Genomic DNA, 17,591 nt, shown 5'->3' on the forward strand with positions numbered 1-17,591 from the left:
TTTGTATTGAAAATATTGCAACAGTAATCATTATAATTTTTAATCATATTATAAATGAAAACAACTATTAATATGAATGTTTCAAATCGGTACGTGCTTTGGATTATTGGAAGATATATTTTAAACTCTGTGTCAATAAAACGGAATTGTTCCGTAATACATATAAATTCAAACTGTTATTGGAGTTCTATCCCAAGAATGGCGTTGCGGAACGACTCTATATTACCGGAGAATCTGCTCTTTGAATAATAAACCCAAATTGAAAGCAGTAAGTCACTGAAAATGCCGTTTTCAAAATATTGAGGGTGACACATTTTATTCTTTCGAGGACATGTTTATACGAAACTAAGACAATACTAAAATTACTGTCTTGTTTCACTAAAGTTCACAAGGAATTGTAAACGAGTTTTGTTATTTTTCTGGAAAAATCTGGAAAAACATTAACTTCAATTATAATCCCCAATTCCCTATTTGGTCATTTTATATGTCCCTGTTTTGCTTTTCATCAAGAGAAAGTTGAATTAAAACAAACTCCACGTATTGGAGTGTTTCGCGAGCAAATAAGAAACAAATTACATTCTTACAATTCTCTCCTAACCCAAAGAGACAGTACTAGTTATTCCAGACATTTTCTTTTTGTGTTTCTCACTAGAAATATTCGCAACGAAAAAGTTTTCTTTATTATGCAAAGTATGGTTCAACGGATGTATGTATATTAAATGAGTAAAGTTTCTGCAAATAATGCGAGAGAATGGGAAACTACTACTCGAGTTATGTTGGAATAGTAAGAAAACCAGACAAAGAAAATGAAACAATCAGTTTTTTGTTTATATTATTTCAATTTTTAAGAAGTACTGATCTTTTAAAATGAGATCCACAAATAATACACGCAGCAAACAATAATTGAAATCTATAATATACTAATATTAAACAAAATAAATCATTTCTTAATTTTTCCAAGAGGTTTCTGGTTCATGTTTTGAACTGATAACATCTGAAAACTCGCCTGAACTTGTTATTACTTGTTTGCATGTTCCTATGGATTACTACTTTTATAGAGAATGTAATATCGATGGAACTATCATTAATAAATCAATACAAGTAGTAGCATATGCTGATGATTTAACTTTATTAGCAAGAGACCTGAACAGTCTATAGAACACATTAGAGACAGGAATAAGAGGATTGAAAATAAATCAGAAAAAGTCAAAATATATGGGAATTGAAAGGAAGAGCAACCAAACAAAGAGTCTAGAAGACTGTGATAAAACAAGTAGTTACGAGGATAGTTATGAGGATATAGTGAATACAATTACAGCAAAAAGAATACAATGGTACGAACACATTAAGCAAATGGAAAACGGCAAGTTACAAGGGAAATTACAGAATGGAGACAAAATGAGAAAAGATTGCCTGCTAGACCAAAAAATAGATGGTAAGATCAGATTGTGCTTGATATACAAAATATGGGAGTATGTGACTGGAGCAAACAGATGCTGTACAGAGAGAAATGGAGAACAAGAATCGAGTCTTCAAAAATATTAAATAGGGATAAAATGTGGGACCCACAAAAATACAGGGTCAAATAGAATGTGTAGCCTTGTATATACTACCATTATAGCTTCAACTCATTACAGCATAACGTCCGATAAATGGGATAAACGGAAATGCCTAAATATAAATAAATGCGTTGTTTTTTATCAACCGAAGCCTTCATTTGACCACAACTTTTCATTTTTTATCATAGTAATCGAATCAGTTAGTATAACGAATTTTATACAGCAATGGGTTAAGTAACTAGAATTAATTGAGAATAGAAGATTCCAGATAATTATACAAAGGGAAAAATTCTTTACACGTATCACACTTTATTGATGATAGGGCTCCAACAAAGACTTGAACGGAATATTTTTTGTATAGAAAGAAAAAGTTGTATATAATATGAAGTATATTTATTTATTTTGAGATGTAAAACAGCATTTCAAATTTATTCTCGAAAAGAAGTACTGCCGTGTAAATACTGTTTTTAATGTTTTTCTTTCATTAAGAATTTCATTGAGCTTTTTGAATTAGAACAAACGATTTATTTATTATGTACATTTCCACACTTTTTTATCTTATAGCTCAAAGTGTTGATTTTGTCGTCTCACTACTTAGTGATAGGCACCTCTATTTCTCTTCATATTCTGACTTGAAAAGCTCTAATACAAATTAGGCAAGCACCAATTAATCCTAATGTCTCATAATGAAAGTCGATTATTGAAAATATACAATGAATCAATCTGTTGAGAGCGAAGTATATGTAAAAAAATATATTTTTGAATTATTATCCCACAAAGTACCCTTGGTAACCATTCCATCCTAATTATGAAGCCATGACAAGGCATCTTTTGGAATCTGTTCTCTCGTGACTGTCTCAAAATGTTTTTCCTGAGAACATATTCAATATTTTTGAGAAAAACCAGAATCTGCAGGATGCTTAATTTGGTGAGTAGGTGGGATGTTTATATGCTGGAAGATTTTTCGCAGTCGGAATAATTTTCAGATAGTTTCGCAGAATCCCAAGCACATTTTAGAGGGTCCAATTTGTCTACTTTTGGCTCTTATTGAGATTGAACAAGGTCTCTTAATAGCCGTTACACATTATCTGCACACTCAATGTTAAAGTTTTGTTCAAGATCCATGTTTCATGACATAAATAGTTAAGATCTCATTAACCTGTTCGATATGTTCTGTCGGTCAAGAGATGCTCCTATTCCTATCATGCCCCTATTAAGTTCGTCGATTTAGTTTTTCTAACTTAGTACTATATCTTTTTGAACACTTATCATTTAGTTTGATCAATTCATTCATATATGTCCTTCATCTAGTTATTCAATATGAGTTTATCCATAAAATGTGTTAATATGTCTTGTATCTCAATTTTCTCTGTTTATTATTGGTCATTGTAGAGGAGAAGGACACAATGAAGTGAAAATTAGAAATATTGTTACGTGCGACATTAAATTTTACATCTTCAGAAGCGATAAATTTGTGGTAAATCCCAGTCTGGATCTAAAGTTACTAGTTTTAGAGGTGGATATCGCCTTGGTTCTTTATTTCTGGCCCTACAGAGAATTGGTATTTATGATCATAGGTAAGAAGTTTATGTACTCAGTAATTGATCAAGAGTATTTCCTTCGCGGAATGGAATATCATAAATTTTGTGTTTAAATACTATTCAGAATATTCTCTAAGCTCAATATAATTTTCGTAATAGATTATAACATGTGGTAGATAAATAATATTCAAATTTATTACTTCATCTACATAATATCTCGATTTCAATGTTTATGTCGAGCTTCATTGTGAAAACAGTGTTTATCAATTATGACTAAATATGATGATAAATAAAGGGAGGACGAAAATTTTTCATCCAATTCATTTGTTTGCAAATTCAACAAATATATGTAACAATTTTCATCAAATTTATCTTCCATATCTTTCCATTATTCCATTACAATTCTAAAAAAATCAAAAAACAAATTCATTAAATCTGGGTTCAAAAGCGGAAATTATATTCACAATTTAATATTCGTCGTCATATTTGAAACTATACTTAAGATCCGCACCACTAGCAAAAACGTTATCTCAGTTTTCCTTAAAATGCAAATTTCCTTCTTCTGTGTTCCGCTGACTAAGAAAATCTCAAATTTACGATTTCATTTCGTCGCAACTTTTTATTAAAACTTTAAAGGCGGAGCATGCATTAATGTACATGTAGATGTAAGACTTTTAAAGATAAATCAGATGAAGGAAAGCAAAAATATTTAATATTCTTGATGTTAGTTTAAGCGACAGGGCAGGACTCAATAGTCAATCTAAAATATTTGATACGAAAACGATGATGCTCCGTCGTATATTCAATTCTTGTTTTAATTCATATGTATCAAATTACGAGAATATATTTTGATTTGATACTAATACTCCAAATTACTATGACATAGATCAAATGAGACATTTCTCAATCAAAAGAGGAAATAAGATCATTGAACGCGATATTAGAAGCAGAACAAATATGAGAGTTACATCAAATCCTCACTGAGTTTTGATAGCAAATGCAAGATTCAGGTCACAATAATAATAGAAGACCTTCAGCTGGAAGATCAGAAGAATCATCAAATTTGTGAGAAATAACCGGATGAAACAAATCCTGAATTAACTTATCAAATAAGGGGGAAATAAGCTATTGGAAAACCTATATAAAGAAGAGTTAACCACAATGATGAGACCAAAACTAGGGGAGCAGGTGAAAGAATAGCAACTGGGCCTATGAAGAGGGAAATCCATCAGAGACGCAGTAAACTTTATGATACAAATATTGAAAAAGTGCTGTGAAAGTAATAAAGAGCTACATACTTTACCAACGATTTCAAATAATGCTATATGCGGGAGAAAACTCATAAAGGGATTAGAAGAATTGAAGTACCGACAAAATTTATTAGGAATGAACGAAAAAGGGATCAAATACATGATAAACACAAGAAGAAAAGTAAATGATACCGCCTAGGCCCTTAAAGAGTACACTTTTAAAGAAATGGGAAGCCTTAAGAACTTAGACAATATAGTCAGTGAATGAAACAGAGATTTGAAGAAATAAAGGACCACATACAATCTGGAGAAAGACAACAAGTCAAGTAACAAAATCAAGCTAAGAATATACAAACAAATATACTGCTGTCACCTACTTCTAAGAAACTATGTGGCTTACGAAGAAAACCTCAGAATATTCAAAAGGAAAAGTGGTAAAATTATAGGGTCAAATAGAATAGATGAGAATAAAATAGCTAGTGAAAGAGAAATTCAGGAGGAATGACAAGAAATAGTTGAATTCATATATGCCAAGCGTTGAGATAGTATGAATACAAGACAGGCGAATGAGTATAAAAAATAAGAGAAGACATGAACAATTGAATATTATAGTCCACCGAAACTGTGAGCCTTTTGCTGGATAGGCATGATTAGATTGTTGGGTCAACATCTGGCTGGTACTGACCAGTACGTATCAAAGCTACTTTGAATGACTCTAAAGAGGGTGTTGTAAAGATATTTCTTTTCATGAATGAACATCACATCATCTATATAATTTTATCGCCAAGATCAGTCTTTAATTGGACATGTTCAGGACCTTGATAGTTACGAGTTATTGCATTTACAAAATTTTCATAAAGTTGAGGAAGATCGGATTGGAGTACTTCAAGAAAGTTACATTCATCTAATAAGAAACGAGCTAGGAGCCTGAGTGTATAAGTAACCGCGTGCTTATATAACACATTATTGATCAAGCTTTTTCGTTCATCCAATGTAATTACTCTTGGTCAGTTAGTAAATTATATATTCATAATGGGTATTGGTTGAGTCGGTCCCAGCAGTAATGGAATTTTACAATTCCGTCTCAACATTTCCCATGATACTGGGTGCGGATAGAAATAGATGTAAACATACAAAAATCGGAATAGAGTCGATTATATTTCATTGGATGTGTATCATTTCATTGAGGTGAAGTCTAAAGTCTCTTAAGTTTGATGTAAATCTTATCTATAACATTTATTTAATTCTTCTTTTTCTCTAGTACTCTTTATGCGTCTATACTCTTTCGAGCGTCGGAGTAAGAGAATATTGGTTTTCATTCTCCTTCCATCCATTTTTTTATCCTTTACTACTTTACTCTTTTTCATTATATTACCTCTTTCAGTGCTACTTGTTGTAGCCAAGATTTCCTTGGTCTTCTTTACCTTCGTTCCATATATCTTGCTTCTGCCACTTTTCTTATTAGGTTTTGTGGTATTCCTCTCTTCATGTGTCCGTTGTCCGTACCAGCTCAAACTATTTTGTCTTCTATTGGTTCCTTCTTATCCTATCCATCCTCGTGTCCGCTGTTGTTCTCATTCGCTGCTTCTATTCTACTCTGTATCTTCTAGTACATTACTTCTATATATAAACGTGAGTGCAGTTACCGAGTTGTATACATTTGTGTTTATGTCTTCTTCTATTTTTTTCTCCTATTTCCATCTAATTCAAGAAAACTATTGTCTGTTGAAGGCTAATTAAGTAGTAACAAAACCCTCACTGATTTGAGGAGACTAAATAAACTTTCCCACGATAAAAGCTTTATTTTCTTCTATTTATTCAACAACGAACTTAATTCCTTGTTTCAAAAGCGCCCCCGAACTTTACGTTCTGACACTATCTATTGTAGCTTCATCAGCATGTATCATGACCTATCCAATAGAAAGTTTTAAACAAATTTACCAGATAAGCGGCTGCACATTTGATCTTAAAAATGATTTCATCAACTTCAGGGTTATTGTTAATCTTTTCGAGGCCAACTCTAGACTGTTGAGTGGAATAGCTTTTTTCTTGATAAAATCAGACAGGAAAACAGAATTACTTCCAATAAAAGTCGCCTTCACAATAAAGACTTGATAACATTGGAGTAAAGAATTTCCGGAAGACACGTATAGAACTTTCTTCTAAAAATTTTCTGAATTATTCTTATTACAACCGTAGCTATGTCGGAAAGATTGCGATAAAATTCAATGGAGATAAATTCAATGATCATTACGCAAAATATTTAGCAATTACGTTGAAGTAATGCACATCTCAGTAAAGTTATGAGAAAAATATATAGAAAATATGTTTATAAACAAAACGGGGTCCTATTTCGTATGCATCAGAAATATTCAGCACCATTAAAATTTGTAGATAAAAGTAAACCTTTCAGGTTATAATGGTAATAAGTATTATTAAATTCAACTTAAAGAATCAAGTACTTCAATAACTGTAGTCAACTTTCAGTATGAAAAAAGAATTTTGAAAGGTGTCTTCGTTCTTCTGCACGGTAGTGAATTAAGGTGTCTCTTCTAGTATCTCATTATCAACTGAAGCTTATGTAAGTTTATGGAAAACAAATCGCAAACAACAGCCAACGAAGGATAAGGTTGTTAAAAAGTAGCGTATTAAATATTAAACCCATGTGGGACCCATGAAAATTTAAGAAGAGGAAAATCTCGGAGGAGTCAACTCGTATGAATATCGTAAAAGAGCTGAGTGAGTAATCTATTGATGATTTAGAACAAAAACCGGTAGAATCAAGCTGGAAAAATATAAGAAATAGAGAAAGTTGTCTTTGGGAACAATTGATGAAAGTAAAATTGAAAAAAGCATTAAAGAAAATGGAGAACAGTTAAAACAGAAATAGATGAGAGAATCCAAAGTATTAAGAATAAAGATGATGAAAACACAAAATAAATTTGAGCAAATAGATGCTGAACTAATTACAGATGTTGTGAAACTCATAGAATTTTAATCTCTCAAAAATAATACGGAAATAAATTGTTGATAAGGAAAGAAAGTTCTAATATGCATGGGAAATGAAAAACTGATGATAGACGGAAATTTATGTGAAGGAAAACTTTGAATTGATGGGAATGAACCTGATCCTCAATTGAAAAAAATTTGGTGCTTCATGTTACCAGTTCTTCAAAAAACTAAAATACGAAGATGAAGCTAGAGGAAGAATTGATAAAGACAATGATATGAAAAAAGGGAAGAATTGTTTAACTGCAGGATAAATGTAAGAATAAGCCAATGAAAAATCCTATAACTGTTTGTTTAATAGACAAACATAACCTAAATTTTTGGAAATTCCAAATTGTTATTTTTAAGAGTAAACCTTCCTAGGGAAATTGTCATGAGTATAAAATTGAAAAAGGTAAACAGACAGAGAAAGTATCATATTTTTACTCTATTCAGAAATATACTAACAGTTGTGTATTTAATCAGAATTCTTTGCAGTATTTGACGATTGAGAAAATGTTTCATAATGGATAATCAAATATAACTTTGATGTAGAACGAGTTTTTCACTCAGGTTACTCTTTGATATCGCGAAACTGAAGTACATAATACCAGAAACATGTCTTGAATTGCTAATGCGTTACATCAACGACTCTTCATTTTATTTACATCACATAACACATCCTGCACGTGAAGCTGATTTGAATAATAAACAGATTATTTAAACTTTATATCAGAATTTATTGTTAACGAAATATTTAATACCAAAAGTGAAACTCGTTCCGAGAATCGAGACAGGTACATCTAAAATAAGTCTTTCCTTTTTGGAAAGCTGCAGACATACCGTAAGTTTCTGACTCAGTGGCGTAGGTTTTTTGTAGTTATTGAGATATTTGGTTGTAGGCCACTGATATCATAATATACACGCAATATTATCGAAAACTATTGACGATGATCATTCTTCAATATTTGTTGTTGCATTCCAACACGCCAGGTACCAAAATATCATGTCAAGTATAGACGTAGCGATGCGCACATTTTCTACTATTTGTGTCACATGAGATTTCCAAGATTGATTTTTCTTGCTATATGTTGTAATTATTTTTGTTTTTTCATTAGTACCTAATGAATAAATTGGAATTATAGAAATCATGTGCACTTTTCATCATTATGAATCACCTCATTACCAAAAAAGAGACCAAATCAAGGATATGTTATTGGATGAAGACTCTGTATATAAATAGAATAGAGCCTCCAACAAAATCACAATATCAAAATTGGAAATGCCACATACAGACAGAGCATCAATGCACAACGCATGAGGCAGTAATTTAGGTTGTTTCATTATTCGTTTTACGCCGCAGCTTTGGAACGTACCATACAAGAATTTATGTGAAGTATGAACCAACCTCTAAAGAAAAATGAAATATACAACACGCTTGTTCGTGCGCGTAAATTGTCGATCCAGTTATTTACAAATTTCTAGTCAGTATGTTGCAAAATGTTAGCTAAACAACGAGTGCAGCATATGTAGTAATTCGCATACTTTCTAAAAAAAGGATCAACTACTTTATCGGGTTGGAGAAATATACAACGGGACTAATTTGCGGACAGATCTTAACTGATTTAGAACTTTACTTTAAGAAAATTGGCCACAGCATTTCTAAAATATATCTTATTGTTTCCATTGCCGACACTCTTTTTAAATTTTGCTTTGTATGTACTGAAAGATTCCAAAAGTCTATATATTTTCTGCTTCACCTCAAAAGATTCCTTTTTCACGCACGAATGCTCATATCACTTAAAGGTTTGATCCCTAATGATCTTTATTATTCTATCTCTTTTAAACTTGTTTTATTGTATATAAGAAAACGAGAGCAGTTTACAGACGACAATGATCAAGCTATTTTAGGACGTATTGGCGCAGAAAGAAATCCAAACTTTAAAAATTGAAGGAAGGAAAAATATCATCCACTATTTTCAAGAGACTACACGAATTAAGCGTGTTAAGTATTTCTAAACTTATATGACGTGAAATATATTTATTATTATTTTGCAATCTAGATAAATTCCTTTCCTTGTTAAATTTTTTCATTTTTTACTGCTTTATATACTATCAATACCATTTATAAGAACGTTCTGTCGTAAAATTTGTTATTTAATAACTTCTCTTGTCATTGTTATTAGTAAAGCTCTTTCTGAAATGTTTGCTTCTGTGAAATATTTTGGATATGACAAAATTATTGGATCTAGAGTGTCAATGACGTTTTCTCGTTTTATTATTTTCACTGTCACTGGAAACAATACTTAATTCTCTTCAATATTTTCATTTTCTTTGATCGTATTGATTGATTGAGATTATTGTCAATTCCTGAAAAAAATTATATTTATCATTGTTTTTTCAATTGCAGTTATAGCATTTTGAATGATTGAAATTGTGTTGTTTTCTGGCTAATAGAAATTATACCGTTCAAATTACAAAATTTGTTTGGAACGCCCCTGTCGATAAGAACTGCAATATCACAACAAACTTTATATTTGTGGTTTGCTGGTCTCTTTTTATATGCAAATTGTAGGAAACAATTCAAGCAAGAATCTAATGCGCCGACTAAACTTGGAAATGAAGATGTTGAAAGTTAGCTTTTAATTGTTGCGTGAAATACGTAGAAGTTATCACTTAATTAAGTGGAGTATTGCGTATTATAAAGTCTTAGAAGTACTGAAACAAAGTTTTTGATTCGATAAATTAATAAGGCGTTTGGTTTTTGTGCCATATTGCGGTGATTATCAATTAAAACTTAATTTTATTGTGGATATTCGTTCCAATAAGACCCTTGTTAGTGAGGAATGCTTTCATTGTTTCTACACGTACCAAACTCGATTTCTCAATAATCAAGCTCATTATTTAATCCTAGTATTTATTTTACTTTATATATCTGCAATTTAACATGTTCAGATCGTACAATGTTTTAAAACGAAAGAATATCGTTTATTATATATTATAATATTTTTTATTGTACTGTCAAAACAGTGACTTCAGATAAATATTGCCAACCACTAGAACTAGGGTCAACAGACCATATGGCGACCAGAACAAAACGGTTCAGAATATTTGAAATGGCTGATATGTGAATTGGAATAGACAGTATCTGATGTAATCACAATAATATTGAGTTAAAGTGAATTGTTTTTCGATTTCTTGTGAGAATTGCTCATTTTTATTATCAAATAGAGCTGCCACATCTCTATTCTTTAGTTTCGATTTGAGGGTTGGAACTAATTGGTCCTTTTCTCACTTGAATTTCTCAGTATGCGTCTACAGTAACAATAAATTATATTCTTGTAAATAAATTGGACGTCGATTAATATAGGAAAGCTTTCTACGGGGTATCTGTTTGGGTTGGTTTCCAAACGATAAACTAAATTTGGGAAGAAGACAGATCCTTATCAATTAACAAAAAATAATTCTACATAAGGGGTTTTTCATTCACAGTTACATAAGTTGAAGCTTAATAAAACAAGGAAATATGTCAAGAAACAAGTCACTAAGTGACTAACTAAGAAAAACAATTTTTTCTTTTAAAAATCGATTTCATTCACCAAAGTAATGGTTTAGGTAGGTTCAAAAAAGATTTCGTCATTTGAGATCAGGGGGTAGCTAGTCTCTCGGGGCCAGATCTGGTCTACACGGTGGATGAAGAAGAAATTCAAAGCGTAATTCCTTCAATTTTACCATCGTTTCCATCGATTTGTAAATCGGTGCATTGTTTTTGTAAAACAGCGGTTTTTTCTTCAATATATGAGACCGTTTTTTGTTGATTTTTGCAATCAAATGATCCAACATCTGAGAGACAATCAATAGTATTTGCTATTGATCATCATCTGAGTGGAACAGCTCGTGAACCACGTCCGAAGCGTCCAAAGGCATAACATTCAGCTGGGTAGATTATTGCTATTCGCTATTGATTTTCTCTCCTTTTTGTCAATGAACAATATTCCATGTACATCCCAAAATACTGAGGCCTCAACCTACCCAGCTGACTTTGGTCGCTTCGGACATGGTACACCGGCTGTAGTCCACTCATATGATGATAGTTTTGACCAGTGAGTGGAATGTGGATCCATGTTCCATCCATTGTCATATATCGATGCAAAGAATCTGATTATTACGTCTAAACATGGCTAAACACTGCTTTAAATCATCAATACGTTGTTGTTTTTGATCGACTGCGAGTAAACGCGGCAACTACTTTGAAAACAGCTTTCTCATGGTGAAATGTTCATGCATAATGGTATCTCACGCAATTGCAATTTACGATTAGATATAACAAAGTTGTGGACTTCTTGATGTTTTCTGGAGTAACCATTTCAATTGGACGACCAAAACGTTCATCATCATCAGTGTCTGTACGACCACGTTCAAATTCAGCAAACTAATAACAAATGGTTCTTTTCGATGGAGCAGAGTTCGGATAATACTTTTGAAACCATTGCAAAGATGGTATAGTATTTTTTTAATCGATATGGCAATGATAAATTAAGATACGAAATTGAACACATTGTTCAGAAAAAAAAACAAAAGTATCTTCACTTAAACGGCTGTCACTTTTTTGGCTGAATCAAAATTTCATGAAATTTCATACATAGTATTTTGAAATCTGGTACATAAACGTCAAATTGATTTGACAATGGCAGCGCCATCTGCGTGTCAGTCACACGATTTATTGAGTGATGATAACGTTTGATAACAACTTAATTTAGACATGATTTCGACCACATAGTAGCAACATTGAGCAAAATTGAGCATCAATTTTCATAAAATTTTCGAAACGTATGAGGTCTAATCTCGCCAATAACTCTTCGAATCTTAATCTCCAGGTGTTCAGTTATCTCTGGTTCGTCAATTGGTACATAATTCCGGAGAAAATTATCCAATAGGGTCAAATCACACGAGCAGTGTGGCATGTGGCTAGGTACGAGAAAATTTATAATCATGTCCATATACCATTCACCGGCATTCTAATTCTCATTGGTTTTTGAGACATAATATAGAGAAATAACTCAATAAAGTGCACCTAACTGTCGTTTTCTATGGATGTGATTGTGTTCAGATAAAAGATTGTGCGTGAAAATACTGCTATTTTGGTATGTATCCACGCAAAAATGAACAGAAAGTAAAAGTTTGATTGGAATTTTTGTATTTATTCAGTCCAGATTACTACTCATTATCTTTTCGTGAAATAAGTGATAGGACAGAACCACAGTGACAATACAGATAAATTGATTAATTTGAATCTTCCTCAATATTTCCCTGTACAGTGGCTACAGCTTCGTTAGTGCCCACTGTTAGTCGTATCACTAGAAGTAGAATATCAGTAAAAGTGCATGTGTGATACAATCGATCCATTATTTTTCGAAGTAGCTACTCTGATGAACGATTATGTACGCCGATGAATGGACGAATTATTTCAAGAAACAGAATCACTATTTTGATAAAAAAATCCAACAATTTACAAGCGTTGGTATGATGTCTATCAAACTGAACTAAAATCAACTATAAGTTCATAAAACAAATTTGTTCACCTCTGAAAAAACACCTTGTACCAAGTTGTGTTACGTATATCAATAGCAAGAATCGTTGTTGTACTCTGAAACTCGACTTACGTATGGCATTGCTGACAAAAAAATATTTTCTCATTTTATTTTCTCAGTGAATCCTAATTATTGAAAGATAAAATAGAAGTGTCTGAATTTGTACTGAATACAATAAAAGTTTTTGTTTGAAAGGCAAAAATATTCCTTCACAATTCATTTTTCCTTCCTGAAACCTTTTTCACGGTCAATTTGATATTATTCGTCCCATGTAACCCAAAATCAAAATGTGGAATCTTTCGGTATCCAGTTTTTATCTGAATTCACTTTTTGTTCATGGATGTTTGAATGTATCTGAATTTTTTAACGTTTATGCGTTAGTGTCATTCATCACTTCCAATTACATTCAGTTTCCAGTTCCCTGGCATGTAAATCACACAAAAGACAAAAACGGGAATCTTGATTAGGACGTTCGTTAAAATTTTGTGAAAGCCCCTACCGCGCTATGATCAATCACCTGACCAACATCTCTTTCGAAAATCACGCTCCGTAGACCGGTCAGAAAACTACATAAATTTATATTCAACAATTTATCTCTTAACTCTCCATTAGATCCTCTATATGGAAATTGACGTTATTGCGTTATTGAAACAGTTAGATGAATTTTGTGTGATGTATGGAAACGTACAGCATAGAAACTGTAATTATAGTAGGAGAGAACTCTACGGGAAATTCACTCAATTGAATACACACGAATAGTCGTAATTGAAAAATGGAAACAACTACGACAAAATAATTTATTGTATACACAGTCTAAACTATTAAATAATGATGGGGAAAATTTCAATGAAATCTAGTGAATCTTTCTATATTGCATCCAAGGCTTATTATTATAAACTGGCCTAATGATATGTTTTGGAAAAGCTGACTTTGTTCAATGGGTTGAATGATGATAAATGGATGTTCTATTTTCAGGTAGCCGCAAAGAGAGTCTCTTGATACCGTTACGCTGATAATGCATTAAAACTTCAATACGGTCATCAGCAGATTAATATGGCTTTAAAAGGACAAACTCTATTCATCACGTGCTGTCTACTTTTGACAGGTAAGTAAATACGACATTATAAGATTATTTTATGAAAATTGGTCACCAATGAGTGATGATAAATGAGGAAACTTGAAAATTATTGGATGTACGAGAATGAGTCTAGCAGTGCCTGGCCCAACAAAGAAAATATTTTTTAACTTAATCTTCAGTTAGCTTCATACACTTTTCACAGCAATATTCAAATAATCGGAACCCTTTTTATAATAAGAATCGTTAAGCTGCTGAAAATAGACATCAACTGCCGACATCCTCATTATTAGAAAATCTTCAGTCACCGGGTCGTTTTTACAAATCTGGAAAGAGAAAATAATCCTAGGGGGCTAAATCTGGCGAATAAGGTAGAAATACATTAATTTTGGTCATTCCAATATCGGATGTGTGAGCTGGTGCATTATTTAGAGGAAACACTTTGTTTTTAGTCGAATGTGGCCGTTTTTGCTACTCACTGCAGAGAGTTTTTCTTTTTTAAAGATAGTCAATGCAAATATCCCACGCGCATCCTTAAAAACCGACGCCATGACCTTGCCTGCAGAGGGAACGGTATTTGCCTTCTTTAGAGCCGGTTCACCCTTTTCAGTCCATTGTTTTGATTGATGGACCCACATTTCATCCATGGTTATGATCGGCGCCAAAATACGTCCTCATTTTTGTGAAACATTGCGAAACACTCGATAGAAACATCGTCATGATGCAGTTTTTGTTCCATTGTGAGGAAACGCGGCACCTATCTTGAGCACAGCTTTCTCATGTCCTAATTTTCAGTTGATATGCGATGTACCACGCTTTTTGAAATTCCTCCTGTTTGTTGGCTTACCTACTTTCAGTCGACGATCATCCAGTATAGCTTTGAGGATTTTCTTCAACATTTCTGGAGTCGTCACCTCATTTGGGCGACCATTGCGATGCTGGTCTTCGCTGTACGGCCTCATTTAAACTCTGCTACCCAATACTTCACTGTTGTTAACGAAGGAGCAGACTCACCCAGAGTATAATCTAGCTCTGCTTCCATACTAATGCTCATGAAATGCAGAAATATCATCATAAAATCTACCACTCGAAACAATTTCTGAAATTTTAGGTCCTAAATACAATATTACTAAACTCAAAAAAAAGAATATTCAGCTTGTACTGTTGAAAAAAAAAAAGATTGAAGCCCTTATAACCAGTATATGGTTGATGTGAATTTTGTAATAAAAAAATCTTTTCGAGTAGATCTTCATAATTGCTTCAATACGTTTTCATTTTATTACAACGTTAATGCAATTCATATGGATTATGGAACTGATGTTGAAATCAACGTTTAATCTATAAATAAATAACCTGAAGTGGAACTAAAAAAGTGAAAATAAGACAATCATGACAAATATCCATTTAGGAACTAGATATACGACGCTATATTAGTCGTTTATATTTCTTTGTAATAAAAAACTTGCATTGGAACAATTCATTTCCATTAACATTTATGTATGATTCAGAAATCGCGAAATAGTAAAAAATGTAATTATTGTTATTAACCAATAAAACACTTTGAAATGGTAACGTTGACATTGTGTGTAAATTATTGTGAGAATAGCCAATTTGAGTTAATACATTATTACGGATAGTTCAGTCATTGAAGACCTAAATGGAAGTCCCCACACAGCCCCCTTCAGAGTTTCAAAATGCCAACATACACGAACATAACTTAAAAATAATTCAATAATATCGTGATTTTTTTTTGTTTTATTTGTTATTGAATGAGTTACAATATTATTTGATATTCTTATACTTTGGATTCGAGACTTTTGATTAATTTTCAAAAATATAAAAAAAAATAATGATCAACATGCTGAACTACCACAATCTCACAATCTGGAAAACAACGAGATCTTTGTGACTTATTAAAGCCTGGCTAAAACAACATAATCTCTTGTTTTATTACCCCTATACTACAGAGTAGTAAAAAAATATAAAGGAAACTATACATCATTAAACTGACAAGAAGATTGGCATCAATATTTGTACAAAGAATTTACTCATATTTTGACCAATAAAAGACATATTCGGGATTTTTGCTTTATCTTACTTTTTCCCAAGTCTTTTATTGTCTGGGCTACATCACGGTTACTTATTAATTGTATGATATTAAAAAATCACAAAAAAACAACAGAAAAGTTGCTAATCATAAAAATAAATAAATGAATCAATTTAATATTATTTCGTATAGTTGAATTAATAATATCCAAATATATATTTTTGCAACGAATTAGTCACTTTTTTCCATATTTTGCACAATGTTATTTACACGTTCAATGGAGATTAATAACCGAAGAGAAATTTTCAATGAACTTATGTATCGCCAAGCCTCATCGTGGGTGTGGTAACTAGATATAACACTGCAATGTCCTCGCTTAACGGTTATTATCGTAGATTACAAGGATCCAAGGTTGAGCGTGTTTACTAGCATGATACTTGCATAAAATGTGCATTGGAGGTAATCATATCGGTTTTGTTACAAGGTAATATATACAAGGTTAATCTCATGGATTGGTGTTTGCTTCTAATTACACTGGTAGACACAAACTGTTGCTTTACAGCTAAAATATGGTATCGTAATATATTAATAGTTCGACTAGTTAATACCTGAGTTTATTTTTCTTAAAAAATTACGATTTTCTATATATTTTTAGTTAGTTTGTAAAGTTTGAAGACAGCATTCGTAAACTGATACAGATATGGAAAGTAAAGAGAAGCAGAACTATCTATGTATACATAAATGTGACGCTGTCTGCATAGGGCAGACATCTCATTATTCAGAGAATAGACTAAAAGGTCATTAATACGATAAAAAAAAATAGAACTGCATTAAGAGACCATGAAATATCATAAAAACATAAATTCAATTATAAAGATTCAAAAATTCTTGAAACGAAATCTAATAATCGAAAAAGAGAATTTTTAGAAATGATTCACATTAATAAGATCGAAAAAGCTATAAATGATAAACAAGACCTAAATAATTTGAGTAAAATTTATAGCTCCACTTTCTAAATTCTAATAAAACTAAAAATAATTTAATTGACTACTACTACTATATATTTGAGATGTAGGGACTAGGGAAAGATTGATTTTTCCTATTAAAACAAAGTTCTAATTGGATTTTATTCTTATTTTGATATTCATGATGAAGGTGATCTATTGATCAATAAAAATTCGCGAGCTGTTAGTGTGGATATCATATTTTGATAAAGACTTAAAGAAAAGTGGAAACTTCGATTTTATCTATCTTTCAAAAATTATTTTGAAAAAAACTAATTTTGAAACAGAAGAGACCTAAAATCAAAATGATTTAGAAACGTAAACATAAATGACAAGTGACTGTTGGAATGTATTAAATAAGGGTGGCGCCACATTAGCATTAGAGTAAATTTTAAAGAGAGTGCCAAATATTATTTACGCCCCAAACAACTTTTCAGACTTTCAAGTTATTGAAATTTCTATAATAAACTATGATATTAGAATTTTTCAATCCGGCATACTACAATTTATTTACAATTACTTCATTTATACCAAAT

The 17,591-nt window shown here is 31.9% G+C and overlaps 1 protein-coding gene across 2 annotated transcripts in view; it reads left to right on the forward strand.

The window, feature by feature from the left end:
• LOC130895396 (uncharacterized) overlaps nucleotides 1-17,591 on the forward strand; it is a 279,662-nt gene that overhangs the window by 169,536 nt on the left and 92,535 nt on the right. For both annotated transcript variants that reach the window (XM_057802646.1, XM_057802647.1), the window contains one exon: nucleotides 13,905-14,034. In XM_057802646.1, coding sequence (XP_057658629.1) covers nucleotides 13,983-14,034 — 52 coding nt within the window. In that variant the 5' untranslated portion in view covers nucleotides 13,905-13,982. The remainder of the gene's footprint in view (nucleotides 1-13,904; nucleotides 14,035-17,591) is intronic.

Source organism: Diorhabda carinulata, chromosome 6 (genome assembly GCF_026250575.1).
Source record: "Diorhabda carinulata isolate Delta chromosome 6, icDioCari1.1, whole genome shotgun sequence".
Classification (NCBI taxonomy): domain Eukaryota; kingdom Metazoa; phylum Arthropoda; class Insecta; order Coleoptera; family Chrysomelidae; genus Diorhabda; species Diorhabda carinulata.